This window comes from Lacerta agilis, chromosome 1 (genome assembly GCF_009819535.1).
Source record: "Lacerta agilis isolate rLacAgi1 chromosome 1, rLacAgi1.pri, whole genome shotgun sequence".
Lineage (NCBI taxonomy): Eukaryota > Metazoa > Chordata > Lepidosauria > Squamata > Lacertidae > Lacerta > Lacerta agilis.
This window is the reverse complement of record NC_046312.1, coordinates 29,766,578-29,781,361: the sequence shown is the minus strand read 5'-3', so window position 1 is coordinate 29,781,361 and position 14,784 is coordinate 29,766,578. Positions and strand designations below refer to the sequence as shown.

The following is a 14,784-nucleotide window of genomic DNA, read 5'->3' as shown; positions in this document are numbered from 1 at the left end:
AAGAATGAAGAATGAAATGAAGAAGAACACAGCATGAGAACAGGGCCCAGGTGGTGGGCTCACAATACAAATGAACAGTCAAATGAGGAAAAGAAAAGAGGAAGTGGGTAAGGAAAGGGGAAGATCCACTGAATCCAAACATCTTAGTTAATTGTCACAGGCATGTGGAAATATCTGTGCCTTTGAGGCATTTCTTAAAGAGTCGGGGATGGGAAGAAACTGGATGATGTGAATATCTGAGGGTTTCTCCATCTGATCCAGAAGGGATGAGCCCTTTGACCAACCTCCTCACACAGAGGGCTGGGAGAGTCCAAGTCCACAGTTGAAATTCATATAGATGGGAACAGGTGCTTATCTTGACAAATGCTCCATTTATTCTCTCAATTTTTTTGTTGCCAACATGAACACTCTCCCAACCACTGGCTTGGAGCACCTTTTGCCTATCATATTCAAGCTTGTGTGGCAATTTCTTCCTGAACCCTAGGAGGCTGGCTTGCACCAGGGCCACATGGTCAGGAATGGGAAGCCCCAAAAGATACTGTTTGTGTTTTCCTTCTTCCCTTTCCTGAGCTAATGGTGAAGACATGGCTCAATGGGAGACGAATGGACACATCCATCGGGGAAGAAGCTGTCATACCTTCACAGATGCTTCCATTGCTGAGCTCAAATCCAGTCCGGCAATGGCACCTGTAGGAGCCTGGTGTGTTTAAGCACTCGCCTCCCAGGCAGTGAGTGTTTGTGTCTTCACATTCATTAATATCTGTCCAAGTAAAGGAAGACATGATTAATGGTCGAGAACAATTTGAACCCATTATGGGAAGCTGCAGCACTTAAACAAGGAGGGGAGGAACATAGTGTATAGAAAAATTGGTCCAACGTAGAGGAATTATGCAAGCCTAAGCTCTTTTTAAAACAAAAACATTTTTTTTTTTGCAAAGAAGAGGTATTTACAGAGCACCTATGTGCAGTCTGTAGCAGAGGTAATTTATGTTAGTCAAACCCCAGCTCAATTCTTAGGAAGGTAACAAGCACACATTTCTTTCTCTGTGCAGTTATCTCTACACAGTTGTCTTTGACCCATATTCTGATGAGTGATATTCTTCTCTAGGTCAGTCTAATCTTTGAAGGAATTCTCCAGCATATCTCTCCCCCAGCTGCCTCGGCGTCAGTCACAGGGGAAGGCAAACACAATCTTAGTCCAGTAAAAGAATAGAACGTGCAGTACTTTAACTTCCTCAAGGAACTGGATCTCCCCCGCACCCCCGTGCGCGCGCCGACCAATCCATCAACTAATTAAACAGACTCGCTTCCTTTCCTTACTTAAAAGCCATTACATGCATTCAGATGGTCACAGCTCCCCAATTAGTGTTCCTGTGTGATACAACAAAAGGTTTTGCAGATGTAGTGTTATTTGTAGATGTCCTCTTAAACCATCTTAAGGTGTGTACATCTAAAAGAATGCAACTTGTAAAGTAACACCAAGAAATTATCACACTCGTACCCAGTACTGCTCCTTAAGTGCACATCAATTTAGGTAATCACGTCAAAAGATTTCCCCCTGTAAACATATCTCATATATAAAAAGACTCCCACACAATCAATTACCAAGCTGGAGAGAAATGGCAAAATTATACACCTGTTTATTACAGTCACAACAATGTCTTTTATGCACAACTCCTGAAGGTTCTACTCCCTATTGTAGAACTTAAAGAGCTAGAATTAGGATGGATATTAGCCGCCCCTTCAGACTTCTTTTTTTATTGTGTTCATTTGTTCCCATGAGGGTATACTGTTCATGCCTGCAAAAGTTTTGCAGCATGTCCTGCAACGTGCTGCTGAAATCCTGTAACTTTTTATACCACAAATGTTCTGGCTCCTTTTTTGCCTCCCCTTTGTTGTACTTTAGTGCAAGAGTGCACCTCCAGGTAACCATGATGTAATAACATTGGGGAAGCATCACAGAACAATTAATACAGTGGAATGATGTACGGACAGTCCAAAACACACCCACTACTAATACACTATTGTTGCATCGATGACATATTGCTGAAAACACCCTTTAAAAAAGCAGAGTTGAGGGGCCCAATGATATTATTTGTAGGACCCTGAAATTTCAGGAGGAAATTATTTTCCTTGAAGAAGGCATTGAAGCTGTATATACAGACACACTGAATATATATCTCTGGCACATTGCTAGGAAACAGCAGAAATTACAGAATGATAGCAGGCATGTGTTCCCTCCTCCCCTGCTCCATAGCCCCCCAACACATGCACCCTTATAAAGCAGGGGCCCGTTTGCAGAGGGGAGAAAACGCTAACAAAATGCAGTTCCCCATTTCAGCATGTCGCAGCACACAAGGATCCTGTGAATTGGTCAGCACACTAGAGGAAAAACAGCTCCAGTTCTTTTTGATAACACAACCCATCTCACTGATGTTCAGCCTCTCTTCTTGGTTTCTTGTTTGTTTTATTCTGTGGCCATTCCTAATATGAAGTGGCAACAAAGCCAGGTTTGCTACCAAGGGTGTTTGTCTCATTCACATATTATCTTTTTAAAGGTATATTCCCATAATTCAATAAAACACAAGCCTAAAAATGCGATCTCTTTAAGGGGCAAGAGCTGTAGCTCAGCGGCACAACAGGTTTTATGTGCAGAAGGTCTCTGGTTCAGTTCCTTACATCTCCAGATAAGGGCTGGGAAGAGCTCCTGTCTGAAACCTTGTGATCAGCGAGGGGATCTTCTACACTTCTGCTTGTCCCACTGGAAAACCTGATCTTTACTGCTGAATCAGAGCAAACATCAATCAGGTTTTCTGACCCAGGCCAGGCCGACGCTGAGGCAGGTGTGGGAGAGATATGCTGGAGAATTCCTTCAAAGATTAGACTGACCTCCTTTCTGTACGACAAGACGTTTGCTCCAATTCAGTGGTAAAGAGTGGGTTTTCCTAGGAAAAGTGGGGACAAATGGAAAACCTCTCAGACCTGAAACGGAGCTAGCTGGACCAATGGTCTGACTCTAAGGCAGCTAGCTTCCCATGGACCTATAATGTGTGAAGTAGCCTGCTGTAAAATTTTACAGTAGAGTTTTCAGAACATGAGAAGAGCCTGCTGGATCAGGCCAGTGGCCCATCTGGTCCAGCACCCTGTTCTCACAGTGGCCAACCAGGTGCCTGTGGGAAACCTGCAAGCAGGACCCAAGCGCTCTCTTCCTGAGGATTCCAGCAAATGGTATTCGGAAGCATTACTGCCTCCAGCTGTGAACCACAGTTATGCAGGTCTGCTAGATACATCCTTATATAGCACACTCATCAACAACTGCAAAAGATTCCAGAGAAGACAAGTGTAGTCATCCAAGTAGGAATCCTGTTTATCCAAACTGTAGATTATTCAAATATTTTTGATGCCCTTGGACCATCTGGAGAACAAAATATATCATCGCATGGACCCTGTTCTTGTAAACATGCGAGTTCCTAATTTTGAGTTATGTTGATTTTATTGAAGCTATGTCCTTCGGTTTCAGTGTGAATCATGGGTGTGTGATTTGTTATTTACAGTACTTACACAGTGTCCAGCTTTGTACTTTATGCTTTTGACATGTGCAAGACAGATGTCTGCTTTATCAGTTTCTGGAACATCGTAAGAGAAGCAAAAAGAACAGTAAGGGGGGAAAGACAGTTGGACTTGATTCTTTTATAATAATTGCTTTCCCATTGTTCTGAATCTTCCCCGTTTTAGCCCTATTCCAGGGAGGTGGTGGTGGAGTTTCAAGTGGCACTTTAGTTACTCTTAATTGTGCAACTACCCTTATCCCAGCCCCACCTTAAGAGGAGACTTTTATTTATGTATGTTTACATTTTCCATATCTCCTTTACAAAATGAATTGTTCAAGACAGTTCACAACAATAAAAAGCAATTAATCTTTGCTAATTCATTTTTGTTTTTTTTCTAGTAGCAAATTTATTTCAACTGGCCTATTTAACCAGATAAAAGTTTACCTGTACTGTATTTGCAAACGCTTTGTTGAGTTGGTTGTCTGAGCCGTTTTCACAATGTTCTCTAATTAATTGTCCATTCACTTTGGCTTTGTTAGTACTTTTTCTATTTTTATGTTGGTATATTTATATCCCTTGCACCCCAGCCTAATTATTCTCCCTTGGTTGTTTTGACACTGAAAATTCAATATCTTCCATTCACCCCCTCCCCTAATTTGTGGTTTGAAATCACTAGGCAGGTTTGTCTCATTTAATCTTTCTGAATAATTATGCACTCGTTCCTTTCACTCCCCTGATCCATTTTCTTTTTCTCCTCTGAATTGCTCTAATTTGAGTTAATGTAAGTTAGCCGAGGAGCTGCAACTAATTCATTAATGAATGTATTAATCTCTGCCAGATATTCTCAACCCAGAGAGTCCCAAATACATTAGGTTGCTGGTGCCCACGACTTTTGTGAATGGAGGCATAGCCAGAGACAGAAGTAAGATAAGATCAATGTGGCATGAGATGTCCCAGGTGATAAATCATACTGGGGAAGGGAAGAATCAATCCTGATCATAATCTCTGCTTGTCCAGCTATTACACTACATACAGGTTTAATTTGTGGCAAGTGTTACAGTCATTCAACCAGGCAGAATGAAGTCCAGTATCTTTACCTTCACAAGTGAGCTTGTTGGATGAGAGCACGTAGCCAGTGTCACAGGCATGGCAAGTGAAGGAGCCCTGGGTATTAGTGCAGATTCCCTGAGGGCAGGATGCGTGCGAGACACATTCATCAATATCTAGAGAGGAAAGAACAGGCAGTCAGTGATGGGGGATACTGGTCAAGACAGTGTGCCCAAGGGAAAATTCCTTCCTATTGCACACTGCCTTGGCAGCATACTCTCTGAAACCTATCTAAAAGGACAGAGTTCTGTCGTTACTCCCTCTAAAACTCATTTCAGAAGCTCATTTAAGTTTCAGAAGCTCATTTAAGTTTCTTCAGCTCAAAGGTAAGGCTTCTTCTGTAGGCGCTCTGCCGTTTTGAAGTAGCTGGTGGTGGTTCTGTCCACCCTTGTGACTGAAAAGCAGAAGTAGAGAATTGTTTTTGTGTGTGCCGGGTATGAGTGAGTGTGTATTTTTGAATCAGGTTAGCCAGACTGATTCGTATGCTGTCGGGGGATTCTTGCTGTTGTCGTGTTGAGTTGTGCATGTGATAAAGGGGGACCAAACCCGGGGGGGAGGAGGAGAAGTAGATTCCTAAGCAAGTCCCATCTAGGCTGCACACAAACCGTACATGTGAAGCACACATCCCTACCAAAGAATCTGGGGAATTGTAGCTTGCCTCTCACAGATCAACAGTTCCCAGCACCCTTGAGAAATTACACTTCCCGGGATTCTCGCAGAGGGGAGCTATGTGCCTACAGCTTCAATATTGTTGTCCTAGAGCAGTTCCCACTGGGGGGGGGGACTTTAGAGCCAATCTGGAAGGACAGCAGGACAGACTTGATAAAGAAGTGGAGGAAGTGGGCAGAATAAATAAATATATAAGATAGAAAAACCTTGTTAACTTGGACCAAAGTCCAGGAGTCTAACATGAGTCAACCAGTTGCCATTGAAATCTCCCTAGCAATAATACGAAGGCGATGAAAAACCCCAGTTATTTATCGCTAGCAACAGGTATTAAGAGACACTGTCTCTGTACAGGGAAGTTGCCGTTGTTGTTGTTGTTGTTGTTGTTGTTTTAATTTATTACCTACCCTTCACCCTGAGCTCCCAGCGAAGGGTACAACAATTCAAAATACATGACAAACAATTTAAAATAAAATAAGGTGGTATTCCTAAAAATATGCACCTCACATGTCAGTGGCTAAAGAGGTTTAGCTAGCATAGCTGATATGATGTATGTGCAGAATATGAAGCACTTCAATGAAGCAGATTGCCAATAGTTATCAGCTAAGCCTGGGAAAGGAAAACTGGGGTCCTCATGTTGCTAGAGTACAACTCCCATCATCCCTGACCTATGGTCACAGTAAGGTTGTGGCTACATGCTTCAGGCCAATGTACCATGAGGAGGAAGCTTCCCTGCTCACCACACCTGGCAATAGAATATACCTTCGCATGTTCTTCCATCCCTTGATGCAATATAGCCAATGCCACAAGCCACACAGGAGAAGGAACCCTCGGAGTTGAGACAGAGTCCTCCAGGGCAGGCATTGTTGGTTGCACACTCATCGATATCTAGAACAAACAAATGATAGAGACAGGGAACAAAGTTTTGATCTATGAGCAATGGACACCGAGCCTTATAGATCAACAGTCGGAGAAGACAAAGAACTCTGTGCACTGAAAGGCGCCGAAATGATTGCACGCAAAGTAAGGTGGTCACGGAAGCCTACGAGAGTCAAGAGCTTGCTACATTGGCAGCATTTTCCACTGCACACCGTACCACACAATATGGAAAAACCTCTGGGAGCACTTTGAGCCAGCTTGATACATAATGCCAGCAATCAAAATTAAGAACCATAGGAAGGCCTCCAGAAGCATGTGCAAAGCTCAGTGCAGAATCTGACACCCAATGCAATGAAGAGATAATAGGATTGCAAGGACAGAGGGCGGAAGCAGCTAGAATTCTGCATGTGACACACCTTCAGCAACCTGCTAGCCGCTGACTGAGCTGCAGGATGTCATAGAAAGCTAATGAAGATTCTATCTATGCAGAAGCATTACAGCTACCACCAAGCAAGTAGGTAGTCAGTTTTTCTGCAAGCTTTCTTCCTATTATTTTCAGATCAGACACGTGTCCCTTTCCTGTTCAGTATAGCTGTTGTTTTTGCTTAAGCAAAGTTTTCTTCTTGAATCTTACTGGCTCTTGCTTCCCTGGACCCAGACACTTGTTCTCCTGCCTTGCTATTACAATGCTTGCCAACCTTCACACTTTTCTAAGTCCTCCAGCTGCATTCTAGCCCTGGTTCTGCTTCGCCTCCTGTTCAGTCATCTGGCAATTGTCCAGCATACCATGCCCTAGCTGCATCTTGATTTGCAGTCTTGATTTGCTTGGATTGGTAGGGGAAGAGATTGAGAGGAGAGATCAAAGGCTTTTCTTATATGCTACCACAGCAGCGAGAATCTTGCTGGCACAAAATTGGAAATGGACGAGTTTACCAACGGTAGCAGATTGGAGAAAGAAATTATTAGAATATTTGGAATTGGCAAGATTAACCGGTAGAATAAGAAACCAAAGAGATCAGCAGTTCCAATTAGACTGGAGTAAGTTTTTGGAATATTTGAAAGATGGTAAAAATGTGTAATCACTTACAGGTGTGGTGAAATACTTGCAAAGCAACAGAGAGAATAATGATAGAGGGTGGCAATACTAGGATGTGAATAATTTATGTGAAATTGAGAGAAAGCGGGAGAATGATGTAACCTAGAAACTAGAGAAGGAAGGAAGTCTGAAAACTCGGCGGAGTTTAAATTATAATGTAAAGCTTATAAATGTGACAAAAATGTATATATTTTTCATTTCTGTTTTGTTTTTACGGTGCAAAATAAAAACATATTTGAAAAAAAAGATTTGCAGTCTATTGTTATTACCGTTACTAAATTTGTTTTTTTTAAATACTTATTATTATTCATTAAATTTGTATACCGCCCCTCATCCGAAGATCACAGGGCAGTTCGCAACATAAAAATACAAAACGAGAAGACAAAACACAGTACAGAAACAAGTGCAAAAACAAAGCAATGATCCCTGCAAACACATTTAAAAGGATGTAGAATGTTAGTCAGCCAAAGCCAAAAGCCAGGCAGCAGGTCCCAGAGTGGACCTATTCACAGACCCAAAGTAATATACAGATAATATATACAGACAATCTGTACAGGTCTAGAATAAATATACAAGCTGCATATCTGCATTATGCCAAACAAGCAAACCTATGCTGCTGCTGCTGGTGGGTGGGTGTTTAAGCAAAGAAATAAGAGATGGCAGAGAGTGGGACTCGCCCCTGGCAGTATTAGTTCCTGACTGTCCTTTAATCACAGGGCTGGTGTGGGCCATCCATATACCCCAACAAGGAATGTCTATCATAAATCAAGAGAAGTCAGGAGCTGAATGAGGGGGTTGCACTTAGGGCTTTTACCTACACACTATTTATTACGGTATATATATATATATATATATATATATATATATATATATATATATATATATATAAAAACCATCACAGTCTGACCTGCATCAGTGCTAAAATCAGGAGATGTACAACAAAATAAACTAATTACATACTGAATTTATGCCTAGACAAAAACAAAACAATAAGGATCTATAAGCATTAGCTATTCACTGGTGCAGGACATCGGCAGCATCCCGGCATGTTAGGAAAGGAGCTGGGATTAGCACACTTATCAATGTCTGCAAAGGGATCCATATTTGTTCAGATTCCAGAAAAGACAAATGGAGTTCAATCTGTTCCTCCCAGGCCTCCGCAGCCACTTTCACTTCATCTTCACAACAAATTTTGACAAAAGAAGAGATTGTGAGACCCCGGAGTGATGTAAATAGGCATTGAGCTTTGCTGAAATTGCTGCGCCACACAGAGGCAGTTAAACACCTCTGGTCTTAAAGAGTGCTCCCTCAGGAACCATCTCCTGAACCTACAAACAGCACCATCTTCAGCGCAGTTTCAGACTTGCTGAAACCTGCAGAGAAAGGAGAAGCTTGAGGGGATCAGGAGGAAACAGAACACACACTGATGCAAGAGGAGGGAAGTAGAATTTTCAAGTTAGTCTTGACGGATTGAGGAAAACTAAGTTGGCTAAAACACACACACACACACACACACACACACACACACACACACACACACCTTAGCTACAAATCAGGAAGCCCTTGGTTTGAAACTGTGGCCTATTGCCAAACTCACACAGTGCCTTTAAAATAGCAGGGAAAGGACCAAAATTCAGCAGCAGAACACATGATGTGTATGCAATTCAATCCCAGATGCCATCAGATAAAAGGACCAGGTTGCAGAACAGACAATATTGAGCTAGATGAACACATGGGAAGCTGCCTTACACCCGGTGAGACTATGTTCTTAATCCACCACTTCTCATCCTCAGCCCCTTGATCTGAATAGGCAAAATGGCCAGTGAAAATAACAATATTTGTCTGTCTTGTAAGGTAATGGTAAGGATGACAACAATGTAACATATGTGTATAACTATGAATAAGGGCTCATCCAGATTTCCTTTTGCAGCACAGGTCTTTCCAGTTTTGTGTCTGTGTGTGTGTGTGTGTGTGTGTGTTTGTTTGTCCCGCTGCTTTCCCCAGAAGAACCTGTTGTTTACCGCTGAACCAGAACAAACAGCAATCAGGTTTGCTGTAGATAAGCTTTATTTCTATAAAATATTGAAATCTTTTAAACCTCCAAATATTTCTAAACCCCCAAACCAGGAGGCTTCATTCCCTGCCTGCAAAAAAAAAAAAACACCAACAACCACATTTTAATATTCTTAAACTGTTTCTTAAAAGGGAATTCTGGATACCTCCCTGCATATGCATGTCACTCTTATAGCAACCTGGCTATATTTCAGTGCAGCAACCAAAGCCATGTTGCAAAAGGAGAGGAGAAGCAGCAAAGGGAAGAGCATGTTGCGTTTCCTCCTTTTTCCCAGCAGAGGGCAGCCTCTGTCCAGCACATACTATATTCTGCTGCTTTTGTTTGTGTTTGCTGCCCCCTTGTAGCCACGAGAGGTAAGAACTCAACGCTAAATCTAATTTCAACGGGTGTAGCAAATGAGATAAACCATCCTTCTCAATAAGCATTTGCTGAGGATGCAGATGTGCTATGTTATTAAGAAGTGAAAGTAAAGCCCAACTAGATATTCAAGGAGATAATTTTTTTGCATGCAAATATACAAGGCCTTTCAAAGTAGCTTCGGAATAGTCAAGTTAACAAAAAATAGGGTTTTTGCACACTCACCTTCACACTGTCCCCTGTGACTCATGGTGTAGCCTATTTTGCACTCACAGAGATAAGAGCCAGGTGTGTTGACACAATGCCCTCCACGACAAACATCTGGCTGGTCACACTCATTTAGATCTGTTAACACAGAGAGATATGTCCCTTCAGCAAAAGGACTGGATCCAAAAAGCTCCATTACCTATACTGTACATTACCACCCCAGCCTATTAATTAATTTCCTCCATTACCTATACATTACCACCCAGCCTATTAATTAATTTGCACCCTTCCTCAGTGCAGGATTCAGCATTATAGCAAATGCAAACACAACATTTTTGTATGCCCGTATTAGGGCTTTCCACACTTCCTCTTGTCCTGCTGCTTCCCCCTGGTGAAAGCTGCTGAATCAGATGGGTATTTGCTCAGATTTAGCACTAAAGAGCAGGTTTGACCTGGGAAGGGAGTGGGGCAAGGGGGAAACCGCTTGAACACTTGCCTAGAAACCACTCGGACCCACACTTTCTAGGCAAGGGACAAGCAAAAGTGTGGATGAGCCCATACTATTGCTCTTCCATTTGTTTATCACCACCTTGCTGATGCATTATTCACTTTCCTACCCCCAGGAAAACTGAAAGTGATCCAGTGTAATGGCAAAGCCATAAAAGAACAAGGAGCATGATGACTTTCAGACCACTTAATCCAGTTTCTGTTCCCATAAAGGTAAAGGTAAAGGGACCCCTGACTGTTAGGTCCAGTCGCGGATGACTCTGGGGTTGCGGCTCTCATCTCGCTTTACTGGCCGAGGGAGCCGGCGTACAGCTTCTGGGTCATGTGGCCAGCATGACTAAGCCGTTTCTGGCAAACCAGAGCAGCACACGGAAACGCCGTTTACCTTCCCGCCAGAGCGGTACCTATTTATCTACTTGCACTTTGACATGCTTTTGAACTGCTAGGTTGGCAGGAGCAGGGACCGAGCAACAGGAGCTCATCCCGTCGTAGGGATTCGAACTGCCAACCTTTTGATCGGCAAGCCCTAGACTCTGTAGTTTAAACCACAGCGCCATCCACGTTATATATGTTCCCATATATAAGCACTAATGAAAGAGGTAGGAAAAGTTGCCAGAGGAAGTTTTCTTGAACACAGAGAAGATAGCAGAGCTGTCCCACTCCAAGGAGACAGAGGAGGAAAAGTTCCAGCTACAAGACAGATCAAAAGCACACTCCTCTCCCTCTAATCTGCAAATATATGCAGAGATACTCCGTCAGGCAGCTTGCTTTATTTTCTACTGGTGGGTGCCACAAAAACATAACTCACCCTGACATGTTTGTGTGTTCTGTGAGCTGAAAAGCGTGTACCCAGAGAAACAGAGACAAGAATAGGAGCCCTCATTGTTGAGGCAGTGGCCTTTCCCATTGCATGGATTTCTCTCACATTCATCAACATCTGAAACAAGAGGAGATAATCAAAGTCAGCTGGCATTACTATGCACCTCTGTCCTTTCTAGAGGCAGCCCAAGGGCTGTAAAACTGTAGACTGGAATCTAAAGACCATGCATGAAGTTTCCTCATCATCCTGACTATGCCCTGGCACTTCCCAACTGCATTCTCTGAACTTTCAAGTGGTCCTTTGGATGCTATCTCGCTGCCCCAAATATACAATTCTCCCATAGAAACAAAACCAGGTGTCAATGAAATACCAATGCAATAGGAGTGACTTGGATGCTGTCGGTAACCAGGGTAACACAAACAGGCATATCCTCCTGGCAAGTTCACACAGCTGCCTGGACCACAGATGTTGGGTGAAGAGGAGCATGCACTCATTTCTGAGGATGAAGAAAGAGTATTGTCAGGAGACAAGCAGGGGAACACAGTGGTTTCTCGGTTTTTAAAGCACATGAATTGTCCAAGGTCCTGGGAAGGCTTGTAAGCTGTCAAGGTGATTCTGAAGACCTCTTCCTATGTTCTTTTTTATTTATATAATTGACTGCCACAAGATGTGGCAATAGCCATTGGTTTAATAAGTAGTGTCAAAAGGGGATAGCATGGCATGTACTGAATGATCAGTGTACAAAATTCTGCTTCCAGTAGTTTCCACTTTGAATTGCATCAATTCATTCTCAAGCTCATCAGGACAGTGGAACTCAACTCAGCAATGGTAGAAGCAAGAGATGAATGACAGCCACATCTCTAAACAACCTTGGGGCTCATCCAGACTTCCTTTTGGAACACGCTTTTCCAGGCACAGGTCTGTGTTTTCAAGAGTTTGGGGCGGTTCACCCAGAGCTTTCCCCACAAAAAAATCATCATTTACTGCTGAATTGAAGCAAATAGCAATGCAAAGAAAACCAATTGCTATTTCTCCCATCCAGTGGAAAACACAGGTTTTCCTGGGGGAAAACGCTGGGACAAAAAACCCCAACAACACTCAGACACAGAGCTTTAAAGCCCAAACCTGTACCTAGAAACATGACACAAAAGGAAGTTGGGATGAGCCCTTAAAACAATCTCGTCACCCAACCAGCTTAAAAACAAACCCACTCAGACAAAAAGGCTATTGAGAGCCAGACTGTGAGAGAGGTTATTTCCAATAAAGTTTAATACAAAGTGTAAGGACATTGGTAGAACTACCAGACGTTAGACAATGCTGAAATAACACAGCTGCCATTATCTAAGCAGTAAACATATTGTCTCTTGAGGTCACAGAACTTCCCACTCCATCAGAAAACCCCCATGACTCAGCTCTGTAAAGGACAAGAGACATTTTGCACATTTTCCTACCCTGCCTATTCAACAGTGAAGGTCCTAACTCTTCTGATCTTCGCCATTCCATTGTCCATAAGTGCTCTTTTTTATATAAAAGGGACTCTGGTTTTACTTCTGTGTTTGCTAGCAAGAGTCTATTTGATGCTGTTTGGTTTCTAGGCACTTTCCCTGCAGACTGTGTGCAGCATGGAAATGAGTATCTGGCAAGACCATGCTTGTCTGGACCAAATTGGGAGCCTAGTTACCTATGTCATAAGGATCAAAGGGAAATTCACTGTGTCTTTCAAATACTAAAACACACACTATATGAAGACTGGCCCAGCTGTTCTTTCCAAGTGAAGCTAGATAGTGTGAAACCTCTTTTTGAACTAGCATAAAAGCTAAGAGGCTGAGCTGTGAACCAGGAAACACCTAGTTCAAATATCATCTGTGCCACTAGGTGGTTCTGGGCAAGCCTTCTCTCGGGTTCAAGAGGTTTTCTGTTTGTCCCATGCTTTCCAGGCATGGGTCTCAGGAGTTCTCTGTTTGCCTTGTCACTTTTCCAGGGAAAACCTGCTCTTTACTGCCGAATCAGAGCAAACATCAATCCACAGAAAACTTGATTGATGTTTGCTCCAATTCAGTGGTAAAGAACAGGTTTTCCCAAGGGAAAGTGGTGGGATGAACACAAGTGTGGATGAGCCCCAAGTCTTTCATTCTACAGTATGGGGAATAATAATACAGGGTTGTTGTACACATTGCTGAGATAAGGTCTGCATAGTGCTTTGAACACTGAAAAAGCACCACATGCTAAGTATAACAGTGATTTGAAAATCTACAGGGAAAAGCAGAAAAAGCCCCAGAATGGGATCGAAAAAGCTGTGTGGGGAGGCTATTTCCACAAGAAATACTCAAGAGCTATTATTAGGCTAGAATGCATCATTTATAAGTGTTATTAATACAGTACAAAGAGCAGAAGCAGGAAATGCATGTTCAGTTTTAAAATTCAGGCCAATATAAGTTTTCAGTGGAATTCAAAGAAGTCAAGAAATGCAAAAATTAAAAGAACTACCATGTTTGAAAATGTGCTTAAAGCAAAGAGATTGCTACATTTCCTTTTAAGACCAGTAAATCATATCTTTCTCCTGCAGCCTGGTCTCTTGTGTGAGCCACATGAAGTGCTTCATCTGCTCTCTACTTCCCTTGCCCAGACAAACCCTGAGCGGTTGGCCAAAAACAAACCTCAGCCATGAGTTGTGGCTTGTTTGGAGTTAAGGCAAAACACAAGACCAAGTTTGCATGTAATATTAAGCCAAACCATAACTTAGCTCTCAATAGTCTGAAAGCAGCAGTGGTGGCAAAGAGGGAAGAACAAAGTAGCCACAAATTTTGGTCTGTGCATCAGCAGGCTTAGTTTGGCATAGCCATACATTTTAAGCACACCTCCACCCAAAAGAATAATGGGAACTGTAGTTTACCCCCTCACAGAGCTACAATTCCCAGTACCCTTAACAAATTACAGTTCCCATGATTCTTGTTATGAAGGGTAGTATAGAAATGTAATTAATAATAATAATAATAATAATAATAATAATAATAATAATAATAAAAATACTGGGGCACTGCTGACATACCTGTAAATAGTGTTGCTACCTCTGTTGGAGCAGCATCTTCCCCTATAGATCCTGGAAGTGGCTGGGCAGGAAAATGGGGAGAAATCTTTACTACATCCACTGCAAAAGATATAAAGAGAAGTGTAACCAACTATGACCCAATTTTATCATTATTTATTTATTAAATCTGTATGCCGCCCTTTATCCGAAGATCACAGGGCGGTTTCACAACATAATAATACAAAATGAGAACACAAAATATGTAATAAAACAAAAACAAACCAATAATTCCCCCTCCCACAAGCACATTTAAAAGGACATAGAATGCTAATCAGCCATGGTTCTAGGGACACGTTTTTACCTGGTGCCTAAAGATACGTAATGAAGGCAGCAGGTGAGCTTCCCCAGGGAGGTAAAAAAAAGGTAAAGGACCCCTGACAGTTAAGTCCAGTTGTGAACAACTCTGGGGTTGCAGCGCTCATCTTGCTTTAC

The 14,784-nt window shown here is 42.4% G+C and overlaps 1 protein-coding gene across 1 annotated transcript in view; it reads right to left on the bottom strand.

Annotated features, from left to right (window-relative positions):
• The window catches only part of LTBP2 (latent transforming growth factor beta binding protein 2), a 124,346-nt gene that overhangs the window by 14,161 nt on the left and 95,401 nt on the right, over positions 1-14,784 (bottom strand). Inside the window, exons 15-21 of the mRNA XM_033142668.1 lie at positions 14,314-14,412; positions 11,635-11,760; positions 11,253-11,381; positions 9,956-10,075; positions 6,087-6,212; positions 4,649-4,774; positions 638-760 (exon numbers count right to left, since the gene is read on the bottom strand). Of these exons, the coding sequence (XP_032998559.1) occupies positions 638-760; positions 4,649-4,774; positions 6,087-6,212; positions 9,956-10,075; positions 11,253-11,381; positions 11,635-11,760; positions 14,314-14,412 (849 nt within the window). The remainder of the gene's footprint in view (positions 1-637; positions 761-4,648; positions 4,775-6,086; positions 6,213-9,955; positions 10,076-11,252; positions 11,382-11,634; positions 11,761-14,313; positions 14,413-14,784) is intronic.